General features: G+C 38.7%; 2 protein-coding genes across 8 annotated transcripts in view; one reads left to right on the plus strand and one right to left on the minus strand.

Annotated features, from left to right (window-relative positions):
* Positions 1-1,387: 1,387 nt before the first annotated feature.
* On the minus strand, positions 1,388-22,441 carry CENPL (centromere protein L). 4 transcript variants are annotated; one of them, XM_087438108.1, is made up of 6 exons: positions 21,862-22,441; positions 21,659-21,750; positions 17,253-17,429; positions 14,830-15,081; positions 7,848-8,390; positions 1,388-5,652 (listed from the first exon to the last, which is right to left on the minus strand). In XM_087438108.1, the coding sequence occupies exons 3-6, from the start codon at positions 17,424-17,426 to the stop codon at positions 5,581-5,583; spliced, it is 1,041 nt and encodes a 346-aa protein (XP_087294234.1). In that variant the 5' UTR covers positions 17,427-17,429; positions 21,659-21,750; positions 21,862-22,441; the 3' UTR covers positions 1,388-5,580. The 4 variants fall into 4 exon arrangements, with proteins under 4 accessions (XP_087294234.1, XP_087294243.1, XP_014638892.1 ...); XM_087438117.1 differs by lacking the exon at positions 21,659-21,750; XM_014783406.2 differs by lacking the exon at positions 21,862-22,441 and having other exon boundaries at positions 21,659-21,855.
* The window catches only part of DARS2 (aspartyl-tRNA synthetase 2, mitochondrial), a 33,209-nt gene continuing 32,459 nt past the window's right edge, over positions 22,353-23,102 (plus strand). For 3 of the 4 annotated variants that reach the window (XR_015553971.1, XM_087438058.1, XM_087438072.1), the window contains exon 1: positions 22,353-22,521. Coding sequence is in view for 3 of the 4 variants with exons in the window: in XM_087438058.1 (XP_087294184.1) it covers positions 22,368-22,521 (154 nt within the window). In the remaining variant the exon portion in view is untranslated. Of the gene's footprint in view, positions 23,096-23,102 lie in introns of all 4 variants that reach the window. The other variant, XM_004425026.3, reaches the window with a different exon arrangement.

Here is a 23,102-nt window from a genome sequence, read left to right on the forward strand (position 1 = left end):
CTAATAAGCCCATTGAAGGCATTCTTCATTTCTGTTACAATATTTTTTATCTCTAGCATTTCTTTTTGGTTCTTTCTTAGGATTTCCATCTCTCTGCTTACATTGCCCATCTGTTCTTGCAGGCTGTCTACTTTATGCATTGAATCCCTTAGCATAGTAATCATAGTTGTCTTAAATTCTCAGTCTGATAATCCCAACATCTGCCATGTCTGGTTCTGATGCTTCCTCTGTCCCTTCAAATTTTGTTGTTGCCTTTTGGTATGCCTTGTAACTTTTTCTTGATAGCTTGACAAGATGACCCAGGTAGAAGGAACTGCTATAGATAGGGCTTTAGTAGTGTGGTGCTGAGGTGTGGAGAGAGGGGAAGTGTTCTACAGTCCTGTGATTACAGGACTCACAGGAGTGAGTCTCAGCCTTTTAGTGAGCTTATGCCTCTGGACTGTGAATTTCACAAGAGTTTCTCAGTTTTTTTCTCCCCTCTTAGGTGGATCAGGATGGCTAGACTGGGCTAGTGTTTGGTATTTCCCTTTCCCCAGGTTAGTTAGGCTCTAGTTAACTTGTCTCCCCTGAGGGCAGGCCTTGTTAGGAATTGAGTGCTCTGGCATATTTCAAAATGGTTGCTTTTTCCTCCCCTTTACCAGAAGCACAGGAGATTTTTCTCTGATATTTACTGTGGGAACCCCTGGTTGAGTTCCTGGAGGTAAATCTCACAATATAGCGGGGGCCTCCCTATGACTGCATCCCCCTCGAGTTTTTAACTTTCAGATTTGTCCACACTGAGCCTCTAGCAATTCATCAATTACAGTTCAGGTTTTCCATCCTCAACACTGGTTCCCACAGCTGTTAATGCTTATGAGTCACTGCTCCAGTAAGCCATGTTTGGCTTACTGTACTTGCCTGTTTGTTTCTCCAATCTTGGGGGCAGTAGTTTGCCCTGTGTACTCCCGTCTCTTACAGATCCAAGAAAGGTTGATTTTTCCATCTGTTCAGCTTTTTACTTGTTGTTAGGACACAGCAGTGACTTCCAAGCTCCTTACATGTGGAACCAGAAACCAGAAGTGAAATGCGTAGTTTTAAGTAAAAGAAAAATAAATCATGAATCATCTCAATAGATGCAGAAAAAAAATTTTGATGAGATCCAACATCCATTTATAATAAAAACCCTCAACAAATTAGGAATAGACAAGAACTTCTTTAAACCTGATAAAGGGCATCTATGAAAAACCTATAGCTAACATCATATTTAATGGTGAAATATGCTTTCCCGCTAAGATCAGGAACAGATAAGACTGGACCTTCTTCTCACCACTTCTATCTGCCATTGTACTGGAGATTCTAGCCAAGGCAATTTGTCAAGAAAAAGAAATAAAAGGCATCCAGGTTGAAATTAAGAAGTAAAACTGTCTTTATTCACAAATAACATGAATCTTATATATATAGAAAATCCTAAGGAACTCACTGAAAAAACTACTAGAATAAACAAGTTCAGCGAGGTCACAGGATACAAGAGCAACATACAAAATCAATTGTATTTCTATATACTAGCAACAAACAATGCAAAAATGAAGTTAAGAAAACAATTCCATTCTCAATAGCATAAAAAAGAATAAAATACTTAGGAATAAATTTAACAAAAAAGTGCAATACTTGTACACTGAATTCACTATAAAATATTATTGAAGGAAATTTTGAAAGATGTAAATAAATGGAAAGATATCCCATGTTCATAGATTGAAAGACTTAATATCATTATGATGGCACTACTCCCCCAAAGTGATCTAGAGATTCAACACAATCACTATCAAAATCCGAGCTAACTTTTTTACAGAAATTGACCAGATGATCCTAAAATTCTTATGGAAATGCAAAAGATCCAGAATAGCCAAAACAATCTTGAAAAAGAGACAAAGCTGGAAGACTCACACTTCCTGATTTCAAAACACACTAGCAAAGCTACACTAATCAAGACACTGTGGTACCAGCATATAACGACTGACATATAAATCAATGAAATAGAATTGAGAATCCAAAAGTAAACTCAAACATTTATGGCCAACTGATTTTTAAGAAAGGTGACAGACAATTCAATGGGAAAATAATAATCTTTTCAATAAATAGTGCTGGAACAAATGAATATTCATATGCAAAATGCTGAATTTGGATGCTTTCCTCATAGCATACATAAAAATTAACTCAAAATGGATTATACACCTAAATTTAAGAGCTAAAATTATAAAATCCTTAGAAGAAAACATAGAAGTAAATCTTCGGCACCTCAGGTTAAGCAATGATTTCTTAGATACAACACCAAAAGCACACGAAACAAAAGAAAAAAATTGATAAATTGGACTTCATCAAAATCTTTTGCATTTCAAGAATAAATGAGTTCATTTTGATATTTCCAATTCAAATTTAAAATTACAGAGTTTCAACTTAGCTTACTTTATTTTGTAATTATATATCTTTTCTCTTACACTGAAACTCTTGGTTCCTAACATTATTATAATTACATGTTTTATCTTATTATAAATAGTGCTAAAACAACAATACCAATATTATTAATAACAAGATAACTGAATGCAATTTAAGATTCCTTTGCTGCTAGGATATAGCCCACTGACAAAGTACAGTCAAAATACTAAAATTTAAAGATACTAAAAATAATTCTTTGTGTGATTATGGCATGAACTTAATATAGTTAAGTTCATTTGTTTTCCATTTTTAAGAATGGCTTTGTTTTTTCTTTTTGATCTAATTTTGTTTCATAATTATATAAAACACTTACATGGTTCCAAACTATAAACAAGACACATTCAAATAAGTTTTCACTTTCATGGCTGTCCCCTCTACCCAGTTCCTTCCTTCCCCCTATTAGTAACCACTTTTATTAGTTTTTGGTTTATCTTTCTACTGTACTTTGAAAATGTAGGAAATACACACATATACTTCTATTTCCCCCATTCCTTCCATAAAAGATAGCATACTATACACTCTGTCCACATCTTGCTCTTTCACATAACGATATATCCTAGAGATCACTCTACAGCAGTTAGAGATCTTCCTCAAACCTTTTCATAATTGCATAGTAGTAATTCATTGTGCAGCTATACCATAGTTTATTCAACCAATCCCCCTCTGATGGACATTTAGATTGTTTTTGCATCTTGCTATTACAAATACTTTTGTAATAAATAGCCTTTTACATGCTTCATTTTGGATTTTTGCCAGTGAATTTTGAGGACAGAATCCTAGAAGTGGGATTGCTTATCAAAGGGTAAATCACACATAATTTTGCAAGATACAGCTAACTTCTCCATAGAGGATGTACCGTTTCGAAAAACCTTTTAACTGCTTTCATTCTTCCACTATTGCCCACCTACAACTCATTCTCCCTCATATCTTATAAAATCTTATAAAATACAAATTGGGTCATATTACTCTCCTCCTGAAAAGTTCTGTGGCTTCCCAGTGCATTTAGAATAAAATCCAATCTCTTCACAGTATCTATAAAAACTCAGATGATACAGATCTTGTGTCTCTGTATCAGTTAGGATTAAGTTTGGCTATGACCAAGAGACTCAAAATAACAATAGCTTAGATAAGATAGAAGTTTACTTCTCTGACACATAAGTCTGGAGGAAGACTGCCAAAGCTGGCACTGGGGTTCAGCTTCAAGAAGTCCTCAGGGCACAAACTCCTTCCATGCCATGCTCCGTCATCCCTAGGTCCTGACCCTCATCCCTGTGACCTAAAAGAGCAGCTATAGTACCAGTCATTTTATGTGTTCCAAGCAGCAAAGTTGAAAGAAGAATAAGAAAAAGGCCAGGAGTACACCCCCGCTATTTTTTAAGGAAGATTCCTGGAAGCTTTACATGACACTTGCATTTACATGCCATGGGTCAGAACTTATCATATGACTATACCTACCTATCAGGAAGGCCAGAAATGTCTTGATTCTGGGCAGCCACATGTCCAGCCAAAAACTGGGAGACATAACACCATGGAAAAAGTCCCTGCTGCACAACCTCTTCAGCTTCCTCTCCTACTCCACCTTTACTCACTATGTTCCAGCCACAGACTTCCTTTATTCCTCAAATAGGCCAAGCTCTTACCTAACTCCTGGCCTTTGCTGTGCAGTTTCACCCACCTAGCACAGCCTTCCTCAGATCTTCACACAGCCAGTTCCCTGTCACCGTTCAGGACTCAGCTCAAACGTCACTCCCTCAGAGAGACCTTCTTTGACAACTGTGTGTAAAGCAGGCCCCATCCCAGTCACCCTTTTTCATATTGCACCGCCTTATTTTCTTTATAGCATTTATCTCCATCTGAAATTATCGTTTGCCTTCCTCCACTAGCATATAATTTCCACAGGACAGGGATGTTTTTTTGTCTTCACTGCTAAATGCCTATTACAATATAACTCTAAGTGCACAGTAGGAGCTTAATATTAGTTGAATGAATGCATGTCCGACTCCAAACCCGCTGCTTTTTCCACTACCTCTGCTGTTCCTAATACATGTGAAATAATACCCATTCCAAAAGTTAATCTTTGTTTTTAGAATGACAGCCTATTAAAGTTACTCTCTTTCAAACAAGATTTTGAAAAACATTATTTCTAAAGTAAAACAAAATCTTCCTATGCTCAGTAAGTAAAAAGAAGAGATTTAGATACAACGTCTTGGGCAAGTCTCTTAAATTGCTTGACCTCATAGTTTTCATCTGTAAAATGGAAGAGTGGGTTAAAATTCATTCACTTAATCTACAGATATTTACCAAGCACTGTGCTAAAACAATATTAGGGACATGAAAGTTAAACAAGAAAATTTCTGCCCTCAAAAGAGGCTCACAGGTGCCTTTCAACTCTACAATTTGTACAATTCTATATAATTGTTGGTTTGTAACTTTTGTGCTAGAGAAAAAGCATAGGACTTCCCACTCCTGAGACATTAATTAAAAATCTGTCACCAAGACCCTGATAAACACACTGCTTCAGTTTAAAAGCGAATATTTAATTCAACATTGCAATAAGAATTGAAGAGTATTAAAAACAGAAGCATATTAGTGGCTTAAAAAATGTATATTAATCTTTAGTTTCCTTTGGAGAGGATTTTGATTGCCAGTTCTCTACAGCAAAATGATGCTAGGAAAATATCTTTAGAAGAGAGAAATTATCTCTGAATGCAAGTCTAAAATGCTTAACAGGGATTAAAAGTTTTAAAGACCCCAATCAAAAATACTCAATATTAATTTCATTTGAACCCTAAAAGTTTGACATAATAAACATTATATATTTTTTAGAAAGATGGCCAACAAATTAACAACTCAGCATTTTCTAGAGACTGGCATCCCAGATCATCATGACTATTACACGAGGACCTGGCTGTGGTTCATCCACTACCACCTTCTTTGTTCTTCTAGATCCTTCTTGGCTTTCATCTGGGCAACTCTAAAGGCACTGTAAGGAAAACAGATGTAGAGATAGATGCTCATTTCTCCTGCAGTCCCTCTCAGCATAAGAATTAGGCAAATAATCAGAGAGAAAAAGGTATATAATCCATAATTTATAGTCCCCACAAGGCCTCACTCAATTTGAAAAATTGCCAGTTCTGTCAAATATGCCAACACTCCAATAAGGTATTTATGACACAGAATCTGAAAAAAAAAAAAAAAAAGACAACATTTAAAGTAGAATTAATTATAACAAAGCAGTTTGATATTTGATATATTCCAGGCTTATTTTAAATTCCATATCTATAAGCTAAGATACAAATATGAACCCAAACCACCGCTGCTCTAAGTCAAATAGATTTTATTCAATGAAGACTACTAACTCTAATAAATTTACAACTATTAGTCAATGGTGCTTAGAAGTAAGTAGACAAGGGTTCTTATTTATCCTGGCTTCCATGGAATGACTATCTGCCTAAGGAGTGAGGGGAGGAAAGGGCATCTATCAACCCTTCAGACTTGTATGAAAATTGAGTATCTACATTGTCTAGAAAGAGGTTGCATAGCTTCCTTTTTCTCAAAGGGATATACAATTCCAAAAGTATCTTTTAGAAACTAAGCAGATGGCAGAAATCTGGTTAACACATTAATTTCAAACTTTAGAGAGGCAGTACAGTGTTGCAGTTAAAAGCACAAGCTTTTGAGTCAGATGACTGGGTTCAAATTCTGACCCCATTTATTAGCTGTGTGATCTTAGAGAACCTACTTATCCTCTGTGCTACAGTTTCCTCTTTACAACCTATATAAACAGGTTATTGCGAAAACTAAACAAAACAGTATACATAAAATGCTTAATACTGCCTGGCACAAGTTAGTGCTTAATAAATGTTAGCCATCATCATGGCATTATTTGAGCCTAGGAGCCACAGTTACTATCTTACATCATTAAGAGGCTCTTAGTTTTAGAATAGACCAGATAAAATAAATGTGTTTAAAACCACCCTAATATTCATAGATGGATAAGAACACATTATATAAAATAGTTTTGTTTTTTTTTTTATAATTTTTATTTATTTATTTTTTCCCCCAAAGCCCCAGTAGACAGTTGCATGTCATAGTTGCACAGCCTTCTAGTTGCTGTATGTGGGACGCGGCCTCAGCATGGCCGGAGAAGCGGTGTGTCGGTGCGCTCCCGGGATCCGAACCCGGGCCGCCAGCAGCGGAGCACGCGCAGCTAACCGCTGAGCCATGGGGCCGGCCCTAAAATAGTTTTTAAACGTAGTTTATTAATAGAGTGTGGGCATATAGAAATAAAATTTAAAAGTACATAAGGACTTCATGAACATTGAATTCTGAAGTGCTAAAATGTAAATATTTTTCTTTATGATGTCAAGGTAATATGGCATAGTATAATCTTTCAAATTTTTTACTGCAAACCATAGTAAGAAATAAATTTAACATCATGACCCAGTACAAGCAAATGTATATCCTTACCATATATGATAGCCTCTCATTTTTATATTTTCTATTCTATTTCTTTCTTTTGTTTTTTAAAACTGCTCTCTTCCCATAGAAATTATTTCCCAACCTACTGTGGCACTGTGACCTCCAGTTTGAAAAGCACTAATACAGTGCTTATATAGACAAAGTATGAACTTCTCAGAACCTAAGAGATAAGCGTTCAAATCTTGACTCCCCCTCTTACTAAGCTATCTTGTGTGTCACTTAAACCAATCTTGGCCTCAGTTTCCTTCTTCTAAAAATAAAATGTGGATAAAAACACCTAACTACAGAGTTGCTCTACAGATTAGAGTTAAGGTATATTTAACTTCTAGCACAGTGACAAGACCAATATTCAATGAGTGTTTATTTTAGCTGTATTTAGTATATTTTAAATATATTAATATATTTAAGTGCCTACTTTCAGTTTATTTCTGATACTTCCTTGGATAATGATTTCATACAGAGTAAAACAATGTCTCTATTATTTCTTTCCTATTAGGGATAGAAAAGCCTAAAATATAAAGACGATATTTTAGTTCTGTGTTTCTGGCTATAATTTTCTTATCTAACACACAAAACCCTCTGTTACTCTGATAATTATTTCCAAGTTTGACAACAAACAATTCTGAAAGTTTCAAAGTTACTACAGAATAATTCATATTATTACCAAAACTGTAGCACACAATGTATAGTATCCTTCCATTATAAAGCTGCATCTCGAAGGCTGAAGACTTTTCCGTGAATCATCCATAAAGCATAAAATAAAATCTCTCTACTGTCTTGAATTGGCAGACATTCAAAGGTGTTTCTTCAATGTGGAAGATACAATCACCATACATTTTGAAATCTATGCAACAATAAGGAAAAATTACTTAACTAGATTTGTTCAAACTAACCTTTATTTTTCCATCAGTATGTGCTGAAGCTACAGATGTTGAAACACGAACCAATCTTGTGGCTGATAAATGAATTTTGAAATGCCTATGGAAATGTGAATAAAGGCAGTCCATAAATAAGTCAACTTCCTCCTGAGTAACTTCCCCAGGTGTTGTGTGCACACTGTCCCACAAAGCTTTTGCATCCTCCGGATGTACGGCATAAGAAATGTCCAGACTTTGAGGGCTACAGGGTACAGACCAAAGAAATTCAGTAGTAGCCATATAATGGTCCATTTTGCATGCAGTCCACATAGCAGCCATCCAGGAAAGATTATAAGCATTGATTGCTAAGGGACTGAAATAACAGTCAAAAGTTTTCTGAAACCAGGTTCCAATTAGGGCTGTATTAGTCTCTGCTCCATTTGCAAGGAATAAGGGTAGACAGGTGAAATCTTCTGAAACAGTCTCCAGAAGACTGTCTCCAAATATACAGCAGAACCAACCAGTCCACAACACTTTGCCTTCTCTGTTCTCAGATGGCAATTGAGATTTTGACAGAATCTACAAAGAAAGAAAATAAAACAGGTTAATTAAGTTCAAAAGTACATTTCCTCCTAAATTACACAATTTCGAAATTAATTTGTACATTAAAAAATAAAATCTGTGGTATTACTTGCCAAAAAACACAGAGAAAATAGCCTCCCTAATCATTGTTAGAATTTATCATATTAATTGACCTTGGGCCGGACCCGTGGCTTAGCGGTAAAGTGCGCGCGCTCCGCTGCTGGCGGCCCGGGTTCGGATCCCGGGCGCGCAGCAACGCACCACTTCTCCGGCCATGCTGAGGCCTCGTCCCACATACAGCAACTAGAGGGATGTGCAACTATGACATACAGCTGCCTACTGGGGCTTTGGGGGAAAAAAATTAATAAATAAAATAAAAAATTAATTGACCTTTCCCCTAATATTCTTATAGCCTAGAGATATGGTATATGGTAAGATCTTGGTGCAACCAAAATGCAAAATAAGGGATGCCAATATGGCATAACCAGGTACAGTATCCCCCCCCACCAAAATCTCAAAATCTCAACTTTAGAAGGGACTGTAAAAGGTCACCAAATCCAATGTGCTTGAATTCTTCCACTGAGGAAGACTTCAAACATTTGATGATCCCTATGATATGTACTGCCAAGTTCAACATCTCCAGTTTCTTCAATCATTCCTCCTATGACATACATTCAAGTTCTCACACTATCCTGGTCACCCTTTTCTGAAATTCTTCTGCATGGTGCTCATTTATAACGGAACATAATTACTTCAAAAAACTCATTAATTACAAGACTGTCATCATCTTTAACCTAGATTATATACCTTTTAATATAATCCTAGAGTAGTTTTCTGGTTTTTTGGTGACAACTTTACATAAATTAGCCCTACATATTCATTTTCACTGGTAATAGGTAAATCCCCCCCAACCTACATTGAGGCAGTAAACTTATCCCTCTTAAAATTTTAATCTCTTTCAATTTGGCCCATTGTGCCAATACATTCAGCTCTTTTAGAAGCTTGATTATATTTTCCAGCAGAATGACTAACACTTCAAACTTTAAATGTGTAAATTACATGATAAACACACCTTCCAGATATTCATATAAGTTTTGTGTTTTGGGGCCAGCCCGGTGGCTTAGCGGTTAAGTGTGCGCGCTCCGCTACTGGCGGCCCGGGTTCGGATCCCAGGCGCGCACCGATGCACCACTTCTCCGGCCATGCTGAGGCCGTGTCCCACGTACAGCAACTAGAAGGATGTGCAACTATGACATACAACTATCTACTGGGGCTTTGGGGAAGAAAAAAAAAAAGGAGGAGGATTGGCAATAGATGTTAGCTCAGAGCCGGTCTTCCTCAGCAAACAGAGGAGAATTAGCACGGATGTTAGCTCAGGGCTGATCTCCCTCACAAAAAAAAAAAAAAGTTTTGAGTTTTGTTTTGTTTTGTTTTGTTTGGTGAAGAAGATCAGCCCTGAGCTAACATCCATGCCAATCCTCCTCTTTTTGCTGAGGAAGACTGGCCCTGGGCTAACATCCGTGCTCATCTTCCTCCACTTTTTATATGGGACGCCACCACAGCATGGCCTGACAAGCGGTGCCTCGGTGCGCACCTGGGATCCAAACCCAGGCCGCCAGCAGCAGAGTGCTCGCACTTAACCACTATGCCACGGGGCCGGCCCCTCATAGAAGTTTTAATTAAAGTTTGACCAGGACAAGGTAAAGATCACAGTCCAGTATCATATCCCTTTAGAAATGATCATTTAAATATTTATTTTTACCATATTTCTCCTTCTTGTTCAAGAGACTATAAGAGACTCTCAAATACCTTAAAGCCCAGATATATTACGTCTATTGCACTTTCATGACCCAAGAGTCCCATAACCCCGTCAAGAAATGAGATTTAATTTGAAAACTATTAGGACACTATACTAGGAATTCAACAGGTCACTACTATTCCTCACAAGAACATTTGCTTGCCTGATGACATACAAATCACATAACTGCTCTGGGCATCAACTACCTCACTTGACAGAGACTGCTAATTGCCTACCCAGTGTCTATTTTTCCTTCCACCATAAAACTGTGCTCTTACTAAAAAAGAAAAATTTTCTAATCTCCCTTCCTACTGGGATGTAAAGAGAAGTTGTTGGGTCTAAGCAAGTCTCATTAAAGATTTACGCAGGGACTGGCCCAGTGGCGCAAGCAGTTAAGTGCACGCGCTCCGCTGCAGCGGTCCGGGGTTGGCCAGTTCGGATCCCAGGTGCACACCAACACACCACTTGGCAAGCCATGCTCTGGCGGCGTCCCATATAAAGTGGAGGAAGATGGGCACGGTTGTTAGCCCAGGACCAGTCTTCCTCAGCAGAAAAAGAAGAGGATTGGCAGATGTTAGCACAGGGCCAATCTCACAAAATAAATAAATAAATAAATAATTAATTAAAAAAAAAAAAAAAGATTTACTCAGTGGTGGGCATCCTGTTTGCCCTTCCCATCTTCCTCCTACTTCCTGCCTGGAACTTGAATATAATATTTAGAGCTCCAGGAGCCATCTTAGACTATAAGGTGACCTCACAGATGGATGTCATGCACCAAGGATCATAGAGAAGATAGAAGGAGGCTAGATTATTAATAATTTCATGAAGCATATACCAGCCTTACACAGCTTACCTCCAGACACCTTTTTGTAATACAAAAAAAGCTCTATCTTGTTTAATCCTCTGTTATTTAGGCTTTCTGTTATATGTACCAGAACCTAATCCTAGGAATCCTGAGATCCTTGTCAATACCAGGATCTATACCAAACTTTTACCAAAGTTTTCAGCAAACTTTTTCTATAAAGGGCCAGATAGTAAATATTTTATAGGCTTTGCAAGCCATATATGGTCTCTGTAGCAACTACTCAACTCTGCTCCTGTAGCACAAAAGCAGCCACAGACAATATGAAACAAGCTAAAGGGGCTCTGTTCCAATAAAAAAACCTTATTTACAAAAACAAGCAATGGGTCAGATTTGGCCATAGTTTGCTGACCCCTGATCTATACAAATAAACAAGGAGAGTGACGTCAGCATCACAGTAGAGTGAGAGGTTCCCTTCATCTCTCCCTTCTGAATTACAACCAAACGGACATCCATTGACCAACAAAAGGTTCCCTACACAGCACAAGTGGATGCCTAAGAGACAAGGCAGCTATACATCTGAAGGTAGGGGGACTGGATCCCGTGAAGAACTGGACTATGGGAGCAGGTCCCCCCACCACTCCCAGCAGTAGTGATTCAGGACTCTGATCCTCACGCAGCGACCTGCACGACTGAGCGGAGGTGAGGGCAGCCCAGCCCCAGGCACCCAAACATTGGTGGGGCGGCAGCAGACCCACATGCATGCAAATGCCCAAGGAGAGGTGGCAGAAGCCAGTGGTAACCCCACATGCACAAATGCCCCCAGGACAGCAGAGAAGGCTGGTGGCAGCCCTGTGAATGAAAACACCCAAGGGGCAGCAGCAGCGGCCCCACCCTGCAACAGTCAACAGTCCCTGGAGCCCCAGCAGAGGCAGTGGCCCAACTTGCACAACTGTAAGCAGACAGGGTGGGAGCACCCAGCCCCCAGCAGCCGCACACCCAACACCAACTCACCAGCAGCAGGGGCTGCATACAAGAACTCGGGCACCTGGGCCCCCACCAGCGACAGTGACACCCATGAACCCAGCACCCCTGGCAGTGGTGCAATGAACACCCCCAGACAACTGGGGAACAGCAACACAAGTGGTGCACAGGAAAACAGCATCCGAGACCATGGAGAGCCAGTGGAGGAACACAGGACTGAAGCAACAAGAATCAAAGTAACCAAAGCCATACCCAAATAAGAGAAGGTGATTACTACCACAATTACAGTGGCAGAGGATCAATTCATCAAACACCACGAAGAACTGCAGTAACACTGCAAAACAGAAGGAAAATAGCAACTTTCCAGAAACCAAATCTGAAGTCACAAAAGTTTACAATCTAACTGACAGCGAATTCAAAACAGCAGTCATAAAGAAACTCAACAGTTACAAGAAAACTCAGAAAGTTCAATCAGCTGAGGAATAAAATTAATGAACAGAAGGAATACTTCACCAAAGAGATTGAAGTTCTAAAAAAAAAAACCAAACAAATTCTGGAGATGAAGAATACAATTAACGAGATAAAAAATAATGCATAAAGCATAAAGAATAGAGCAGACCTAAGGCAAAGGAAACCATGAACAAAATGAAAAGACAACCCACCAACTGGGAGAAAAATATATGCAAATCACATATCCAACAAGGGGTTAATTTCCAAAATATATAAAGAACTCACACAACTCAACAACAAAAAAAACAAACAACCCAATCAAAAAATGGGCAGAGGATATGAACAAACACTTTTTTCCAAAGAAGATATACAGTTGGCCAACAGGCACACGAAAAGATGTTCGACATCACTAATTCTTAGGGAAATGCAAATCAAAACTACAATGAGATATCACCTCACACTCGTCAAAATGGCTAGAAATAACAAGACAAGAAATAACAAGCATTGGCAAGGATGTGGAAAAAAGAGAACCCTCATACACTGCTCGTGGGAATGCAAACTGGTAAACCACTATGGAAAACAATATGGAGAATTCTCAAAAAAATTAAAAATATAAATACCATATGATCCAGCTATCTCACTACTGGGTATTTATCCAAAGAACATGAAATCAACAATTCAAAGAGATTTATGCATCCCTATGTTCATTGCAGCATTATTCACAATAGCCAAGACACGGAAGCAATCCAAGTGCCCGTCAATGGATGAATGGATAAAGAAGATGTGGTATATATACACAATGGAATACTACTCAGCCATAAAAAAAGACAAAATCATCCCATTTGCAACAACATGGATGGACCTTGAGGGTATTATGCTAAGTGAAATAAGCCAGACAGAGAAAGACAAACACCATATGATTTCACTCATATGTGGAAGATAAACAAACACATGGATAAAGAGAACAGATTCGTGGTTACAGAGGGGAAGGGGGTGGAGGTAAAGGGGCACATATATATATGGTGACAGATAAAAACTAGACTATTGGTGGTGGACACAACAGAGTCTATACAGAAACTGATATATAATAATGTACACCTAAATTTACACAATATTATAAGCCAATATGGCCTCAATAAAATAATTAAAAAAAAAAAATTAGGCCTTTTCAACTGTTTCAGAATTTATCAGTAACTAAGATGAGTTAACTCAGAAGAAACAGAAGTAGCAGGCATAAATAGTAAAATAAATCTGGTTTCTTAATAAATCAAAATATAGTCATATTACTTTTATACATTACATATAGGAAGAAATGTAAAATATTACATTTCTGAGAGTAACTGGGCATGATATATCACAATATGTAATGATACGTTAACATATTTTTTTGTGAAAATTCTACTTCTAGGAATTTAATCATAGTAAAAACCATAGAAATATACAGATATATTTACAAAAATGTAAAATTCCTAATGACATGAGTCATTATCTACAACATTGATTATCAGTAAAAAAGCCATAATGCAAAAGTATGGGCAATATGATCCCAATTTTAACAGATACAGATAGCCAAACAGATGTGTCTATGTTCATGACAGATATTGCCTGTAGTTTTCTTTTCTCATAATGTCTTTGTCTGGTTTTGGTATTAGGGTAATGCCAGACTCATAGAATCAGTTAAGAAGTATTCCCTCTGCTTCTATCCTTTGAAAGAGATTGTAGCGAATTGGTATAATTTCTTCCTTAAATGTCTGGTAGAGGGGCTGCCTGGTGATGTAGTGGTTAAGTTTACGCTTCAGCAGCTTGAGGTTCGCAGGTTCAGATCCTGGGTGTGGACCTACACACCACTCATCAAGCCATGCTGTGGCAGCATCCCATATACAAAGTAGAGGAAGATGGGCACAAATGTTAGCTCAGGGCCAACCTTCCTCAGCACAAAGAGGAAGATTGGCAACAGAGGTTAGCTCAGGGCCAATCTTCCTCACCAAAAAAAAAAAAAGTCTGGTAGAATTCACCAGTGAACCCATGTGGGCCTGGTGCTTTCTGTTTTGGAAGGTTATTAATTATTGATTCAATTTCTTGGATAGAGATAGGCCTATTCAGATTGTCTGTTGCCAAATAGATGTATACCAAAATGTTAAACTGTGGTCTTTAACTTTCTTTGTATTTTACTTATTCTCTAAGTTTTCTAAAATAAACATGATTATATTGTAATAGGAAAAATAATTGTTTTTTAAGTTGGCCATATCTAATTATTATAATTTGGTCAAACAAGACATGAAATAGGTTATAAATCACAAGCTTAAGAATTTTAAAAACAGTAAGAAAATAACCACAATTTCCAAACCAAGACAATGCAGATTTTTTTCCCCTAGAAAGCAAGCATTGCTTACATACTATACCTGGACAAGAAATGCTTCAGGGTCTCTTTGTGTTCCTTTCATTCCTAAGAGAGTAGAGAAAATCACTTTGATGTCGAAGTCTTCTCCCACTTCTACAGCACGTCCTTTTTGCTTTTCAGCAGCAATAAATGCACTCAGAAGTTTAGAATACTCTTTGAGATTAGTATAGGAGAATTTATATAGGGGAGTTAAACTATATAAAGTCCATTGTTTATGTAGAAGGAATGCAACCTTTTGAGGATCAACATCTTCCTAAAAAAAATCAAGACAAAAGAAGTTTAAGAATTAGGAAACATTAGTAAATAATTTAATCATAATAGTTTAAGTATTTAATTCAAACCTACAAACCTATTACTGGGTACCTGATCTTTGTACTCCAGCCAAACTGGAGTTTGCAGGACTCTTTGAAGATCCTTGAACAGGCCTTTGCATTTGCTGTACCTCCCTTTGGAATGCTCTTCCCACAGGTGTTCACATGGTATGTTCCTTTCCTTCATTCAGGTCTCTGCCCAATGTCACTTAAGATGCCACCCTACCCTAAAGCAGCACCTGTACCTACTCCAACTATGTCACTCTATATCTCCTTAACATGCTTTATTTTTTTCACAGCATTTACTACTATCTGACATTATATATTTGTCTGATTTTTATTGTCTGTCTTCCCTACTAGAGTAGGAGTTTGATGAGAACAGGGATTTTGTCTATTTTTTATTCACTACCACATCTCTAGCACCTAGCACAAAGCCAACAGGTGTTCAATAAATATTTATTGGATGAATATTTGTGTTTCAGTTTTAGAAACTTCAAATTATATATTTTAAAAATAGTAACTATTCCTGGAGCATCTAATTTGGTTTTAATTAAGTAAATTTTAAAATTGTTTGCAGTAAATCCACTCTGACACAGTGCCTAATTCAGTAGATTAAATAAAAAGATACTTGGAAATATTTTTGCCATGCTCTATTAGAACCACAGGTATCATCATTTGTATTGGCTCTAAGGCATTATTGAGGGTTGTCTCATACAGGCTCCCGGTTTTATCCTGAATTGAATTTTTTTCTATAGAATCCATACTTCCTGGTACAGTCTCACAGCTCCAACTATCTTTTGGAACTTTTACTACAGTTGTGTACTTGACAAAAATATTTGTTCTGATTAGAGTATTCAAGGAAACAGTTACACGCTTTTATTAAAAAGTTATACTATTTTTCATTACTATCAAAAGGTATGGCAAAATTATTTATATCATAGAGATAAGGAAGCATTGAATTGGACACTCCAATATTTAATTTATATACACTTTCTGTTTTCTGGTTAAGAACCATCACTTTTATTACCAGCACTAGTAATTTTTCTTTAAGAAAGTATTCACAAAGAAGTAAAAATTTTCTCATATCCCAAAAGATACTACGCACACATTGACAAGAAAACAAAGTTACAAGGAAGATGTGGGTGATGGTTCAGTCAGGCTCCTTGCTAAGTGACTTAAAATACACACCAAACTTGTATTGACCAGTTGTATTGTATTTCATGTTTCAGTAAAATTATAAATTACTAACATTATATACCTTCAGCGTTGTTTATGAATGGTCAAAACAGAGCATGTTGCCACCAGACAAATCTGAGACAATTTAAACACCAAAATAATTTAGTAATTAACTAGAAAAATTTGAAAAACAGGAATTCGTGAGTCCATACCAATAAATAGACAAATAAATAAATGGAGAAATAAGAAGGGCTTACAATAGAATGCCAAAGGCCGGTTAGTAAATATGGAGCGAATGGAGTCGGAAAACCATTATTTTGTAACCATCATAATAAAGATGGGATCAGGCAAAAATTATCAATGAATGTTAAATGATGGATATTAAGTGTTAGGGGAAATTTTGAAGAGGAATAGGATATTTGTATTATCTTAAAGTGTCTCCCCAAGACTGCTTACTAGTTGCAGAGGGGAATAAAAAAGTAATTACTGGGCAACACCTTGACAGGATGATCAAAATTAACATCACCTATGTGCTACCAGATGTTTTTCCCCACGAAGGACACAACACAACTATGCAGAACCCCAGCCAAGAACACATAACTTCAATCTAATCATGAGGAAACCTCAGACAAATACAAAATGAGGAATATTCTATTTAAAAAGGGGAGAGGAGGAAACCACGTTCTCCAAAAATGTCAATGTCATAAAAGACAAAGAAATATTGTGGGAATGTTCCAGATTAAAGGAGGTTAAAAGATACAACAGAGGAGGTACTGATAGTGTGAATAATTGTTTGTTTTAGCTGTTTCTCATTTATTTTATTACCTGAGGGATTAAGAAGATACTAAAAATACTATAAATACTATCAAAAATTGAAATGCTTTGTTCACAGATATTCTCAATTATTGAGTAACACAAAAGAACACAAGAAGCATACCTGCAACTGTGAACACTGGGGAATTTTCCTTCGAGGCGGAGTGGGGACAAATGAAGTCTGCCTCCTGACTGACTCTAATCGTTTCTGCAGAGGAGTGGCACCTATAAAGTAATCTTTAAGCCTTGAGGAGGCACTTTGTCTAGGAGTCGATTCTGGTGTATCACAAGAATCCATGGTCTACATAAAAAGATAATAAAAATAATAAAACCAGAATTCTGAACAGTAAAAAGTTAATTCATGCTCAGTTTCACTGATTCCACTCCTCCCTGTAAAGGAATTAGGTCTCTTTCTCCCTCACTCCCCCCACACACCCCCAGTTTTGACTTTTCAACCAAGTCCTGTATTTCTCATTGGCTATAGGCTATTTTTATGAATATCTTAGATACCTCAAACACAGTATTCTCAAAACTAAATTCAACTCCTTCCCATCCACCTCCTTCCAAAAGCTAGCTGGTCCATTTTCAAATTCCTGTCAATTTTCTAAGTTAATTTAAATTCATTTAAGTAGGCGCCCACTTATATTCTTTCACATGTAGTCACTAAGCACATTCAACCGTCCCTGTCATCCATTCTCAAAGCTACTTCCTTAGCCAGGTTCTTACTAGGATAACCAAGTGTTTTCTATATCTAAGGGTAATCTACTCTTCAGAAATGGCACTTTAATTAGTCACCTGTGCAAAACCTTTACAGTGATTAGATAACTTCTACTCTTCTGCCAGGTATTTAAGATCTTGCATAATTCAGCTTGTCCTTACCCTCCTACTTCTCCTACACGTAAACATATTCTTGTCTTCATGTTTTTGCCTATCAACTATATTCCCTATCTGAAGTGTCCTTTTTCCATTCCACCTCCTTTAAGGCCATGCTTGAATTTGATGCCCTTTCTAGTAGTAGAGTTCTGTTAACCGTTTTTCCCAGAACACTGATATTATACACTTCTGTCTGTATTAGCGGCTGATTCCTAGAACCAATGTGTGTGTGTGGCGGCGGGGGAGGGGGGGAGTAGAATGAGATCTCAGGAGTAAATATTTTGAAAAAGCCCAAAAACCCTCTAGATGAGTCTAACAAAATCCCTCAAAAGTGTTCTATAAAATCTTTGGAGATTAATAATAAACCAGCCTACACAGCTCTCCTCCATCACCTAGTCTGTACCACTCATTTTGGCCAGTATTCATATACTTCCTTGTATTATTTTCCTGGTGGGCATTTCTTCTCTTCCCAGCAAGACTAAACTACTTTGACTGAAACCATGCTTTATGTTTCTCTTGTATAATTACCATAATATAACACTGAGTGCTCTTTAATTGTTAAATAGTATTGGTTTAATTGAACAGAAGTATTTCATAGAACTCCAAAATTATAACTTTCACTGAAAGGAATTATGATTTAAAAGTTATAATAATTATTCCCAAGTACTGGCATAGTTACCCTTTTAAAAAAGTTTTTCACAAATGAAAAGTTATGTTTATTACTATATTTAAATTTCAATATGTCGGGCCGGCTCCGTGGCTTAGCGGTTGAGTGCGCGCGCTCTGATGCTGGCGGCCCGGGTTCGGGTCCCGGGCGTGCCCCGGGGCGCCACTTCTCCGTCCAACGCGAGGCCGGGTCCCACGTACAGCAACTGGAAGGATGTGAACCTATGACATACAACTGTCTACTGGGGCTTTGGGGGGAAAAAATGAATAAATAAAATCTTTAAAAAAAATAAATAAATAAATAAATTTCAATATGTCAAAGTAGAATACCCTCTATATCTTGCACAAAACTCCATAAATGAAACATATAGTTCTCAAAGCTCCGATAATGCCCAGAGCAAGTTCATGTACCATACAATTTAAATAGCAGCTACTCTAAAGCATTCTAGCTTCAAATGCATACTGAATTATCTACTTAAAAGGCAGTTTTAATCAGTCCCATCTACACAGAATGCTTCTTTCAAATTTGTTATTTGGAATAATTGCTAACATTTATCGACTATTCATCATGTGCCAGGTACTCTTCTAAGCCCTTAACAAATATTGTCTCATTTAATCCTCAAACAACCTCATGATGTGGGTTATTAGATTCTCAGTCGACAGATGGGAAGACAGAGAAGTTAAGCAACTTGCCAAAGTCATAGAGTTAAAGAGTACAAGAGCCAGGATTTGAATCCAGACAGTCTAACTCCAGAGCGTGGGCTCTTATCTACTTCTTCCACACTGCTTTTCAACAAGGACCAATTCCAAGGCAAAATAAGCCCTACGGAACTTGACTCCTTAAAAGAGAAATGTTATGAATTCCAAAAAGATTTTAAAGTCTATCTAGGTGAGAAAAAGACTATCAGCACTGAGAGGGTTGGTTTTGAGAAGACATTTCCCTTGAGTATTAATGTTAACAGTAATGTGAAATAGCCCAATCCATGCATTAAAGATCAGAAAATGATTTACACCTATTTTACCTTCTTGCTCCAAATTCCATAATGTGTAATTTTGCCCTGCTCAATAATTAAGAGGTTAAAAATATATCTTGACTCAATATTTTACTGTCCCAATATCATTCCTTCCAAGGAAAGAGGTCCTCCTCCTTGCTTTCTAAAGCTAACCCCTCAACCAATATTCTGGGTCCCCACATTCCTTCACATCTCCCTTGGACGCCACCTCCCATGTTTATTTCAAACCTCTATCATCTCTAACCTCTACTCTACAGGATACTTTTCTTCCACTGCCAAGCATATTCTAGTATTCCTAACACTAGAAATTTTTTGTTTAAATCCAATTCATCTCATTCCTTTTGAGACCAATCTCCTGAAAATGTGGTATACAACTACTGCCTCCACTTACTAATAAATATTTTATTGGAAATCTTCAGCAATCTCTCTTCTGTATCCATCACTATAAAGAAACTCCACTTTTGAAATTACCAACAACGTTTTTGCTAAAACCATGGCCAAATACTTGGTTCATCAAGTTCACTCATCCTTACTCCTCTAAACTTTCTGTTACCTTGTTTTTTCAGACATTCATTTTTTAGGGGTTTTTTCTCCTTCTTATTTCTTATAGTTCCTTCTGATTTATCTGCTGACTCCCGTTCTTCCTCCTATCCCAACAGTGGGTGTCTCCCCAGACTCTGAAATCTCTCATTCTCCATATGAAAACATTCATTCTACATATGACTCCTAAATCTCTATCTTCAGACCTTTGCACCAGCATTTCCAATTTCCTGGAGGACATTAAGCTTTTCGTGTCCTCAAACTCATTAAGTTCAAAGCTAAACATTATTTCACAACCAATCTCTCCTTTCCAACTACCCTGTTTCTCTCAGTAATAATTCTATTCTTCCTTCTCATTTTCTTCCCTGCCCCTTAAAATACACCTTAGTCATCTTTTACTCTCCCCTCCACTTCACTTTTACATCCAATTTATTATCAAATTCTCACATACTTCTTCAAAGGATACACACTAGCCCTCTCAGATTTGGCCTTCACTTCCATTCTTGATTACAGCCACCTATCTTGTTCCCAGTCTTAACTCCCTTCCCCAATCCATGACCAGTCTTTCCACAGACACCACTTTTACCTTGTCATTACCTTGCTTGAGATTCCGTAACAATTCCCACACATCTTTGAAATGAAGTCAGAACTTCTCTGTCTGGGTTTCAAGGCACTGCATTATCTATCTTATTATCTTATTCAGGTTCATTTCCTACTACTTCAGGAGTTCCTACTCCAAGATCCTTTCCAAATAGCCTTTCCAAAATCCAACAACGCTCCAAAGTTGTAAGCAAAACACTATATGCATGTGTATTTGGTGGGAGAGGAGGGTGAAAAAAAGTCCAGTAGACAATTTTTTAAAAGGTTAAGAACCACTGCCCTGCACCCAAACATGCACCCCCTACCCTAGAATGATCATCACCCTACTGCTCTTCACGTCTGTCATGTTTGCCTCTGCTCCCTGACTTTTTTTATTCAACCTATCGCCAATTAAGAATACATGTCTATTTCCATTTGTCCGACCAAATCCAATCCACCCCGCAGGCTTCACCTCCTCAGGAGGAGCTTTGCCATATCCATAGAGCTAGCTATGGATAGTATTCCTAACACCAAAAATTTTTTGTTTAAATCAACTTCATCTCATTCTTTGTGAAACCAATCCGCCAATTCCTCTTGCATTTATAGTTCATAACACACAATTACAACTTAGTTATTTTTCTTGTGGTAAGTCCATGAAGGAAGGGACCCTGACTTAAATCACTTTTCTACATTGCCACCAATACCTAAATCCAACCGCCCCAACACCAATGCTTAGCAGAGTGCTAAGCACGTAGTGTGAAACACACCTAAACACACAAGTATTGTAAAGATGATGAGCGTACAACAGGGCCAAATATAAAGTCTACTGCCAGTCCTGGATCAATACAAAGCATCTTACCAATAAAATGCCGTGATGACGCTGTCTCCCATTCCGGCCTCACGAATCGTTCTTCAAGTCTGCATCCAGAACTATGGCAGGACTGAAATCCCCTGAAGTAAAAAAGCCGCCAAAATGACAGCTACGAGAGAGTCCGGAGGAATCGCTGGCCCTCCCAAATTCCCTCTCGCTCCACAACAAGTGGGTTCCCGAGGGACACAAACCTGCTCAGTAAGGAGACCTCCGCTCCCTCCGACGCCAGGTGAGCCCTGCGACTTCACCCCAGGAGGGACATTTCCGCTGACCCAGCCACCCAGCTCTGCGACCCTCGTTCCTGCGGAGCTGGCTTCTGCTCGCGGTGGGGAAGGGCAGGGGGCAATTTGTCCCAACTCGCCCCTCTCCACCTGAGCCCTTCAGGGACCAAGGCCAGATCCGAAATCCCGCCGTTGAGAAGCGGCAATTCGACCCCCAGCGCCTCCTCAGTTTAAAATCGTTTCCCGACTCGCTCTGCGGCCCGACGCAGGAAGACTCCCTGGCGCCAGTTTCAAGTCAGTGAAGCAACTAGCGTCGCCATTTGAACTGAGGGCAAGGTCGAGCGACCTCTCCATCACCGTCCACTTTCCTAATTGCACGGTGTTCCTCTTCAGCGCTCTTCTTCCGGTGCTAAGCTTTCCTTCAAATTTCCGCCCGTAGTAAGCATGGCGGCAGCGCCTCTGCTCTGATTGGTTGAATGCCTACGCCGTATGTTGGGCGCTTTCGGGGGCGGGTTGAGGAGCGCTGGGCTCCCAGCGGCGGTGTGTGTATGGGCTCGGGTACTGAGGACGTTTTGGATTTGCTCACCTTCCTCCTTCTGAAGGCTCGAGTTCGGACGCCAAGCTTGGGAGGTTTGAAACGCGAGGCTGAGTTCCTCCCTGTTTTCCGGTTCTGCCCTCGGAGAAGCGTGGAAGGAAGGGAAGGGCGTGCGCCTGGTGACCGGCCCTTTCCGCCTCTGCGTGGTCACGGGCTCCCGCCTTGCGTTGCAATGTGGAATCGTTCTGCCGTAACTTTTGGCCACAGCTTTGTTTGTTAATAGAAGTGGAAAGCGATGCATTGAGAGAGAGGAAAAAGGTCTTACCCCTACCCACTCCCCAAGGGCCCCAAAGACCTTGCAGCTTTATCTAGTTTCTAGACGCGCGTACTTGAATGTTCAGCGGAGAAGGGCTTAAATATTGGGAAAGAGTGAGAACTCCTAGCATTTTAAGGGATTTGTATATTTCCAAAACTGACTTTTGACCACCGTCCAACGCCGGCAGCGTGGGATTCGTGAGCGTCTCTCGCCATCCTGCAGCTCCAACATGTTCTTCTATTGGTTAAGTCGGCTGTACAGGGGTTTATCCAGCCCCACCGGAAGGACCACCCCGCTGGTCTGGGGTTCTCTCTCCAGAAATCTGGTGCTGAGTTCACAGAGGAGAATTCCAGGTGAAGA

Source organism: Ceratotherium simum, chromosome 2 (assembly GCF_057802395.1).
Source record: "Ceratotherium simum simum isolate JZ-2026a chromosome 2, ASM5780239v1, whole genome shotgun sequence".
Taxonomy (NCBI): domain Eukaryota; kingdom Metazoa; phylum Chordata; class Mammalia; order Perissodactyla; family Rhinocerotidae; genus Ceratotherium; species Ceratotherium simum.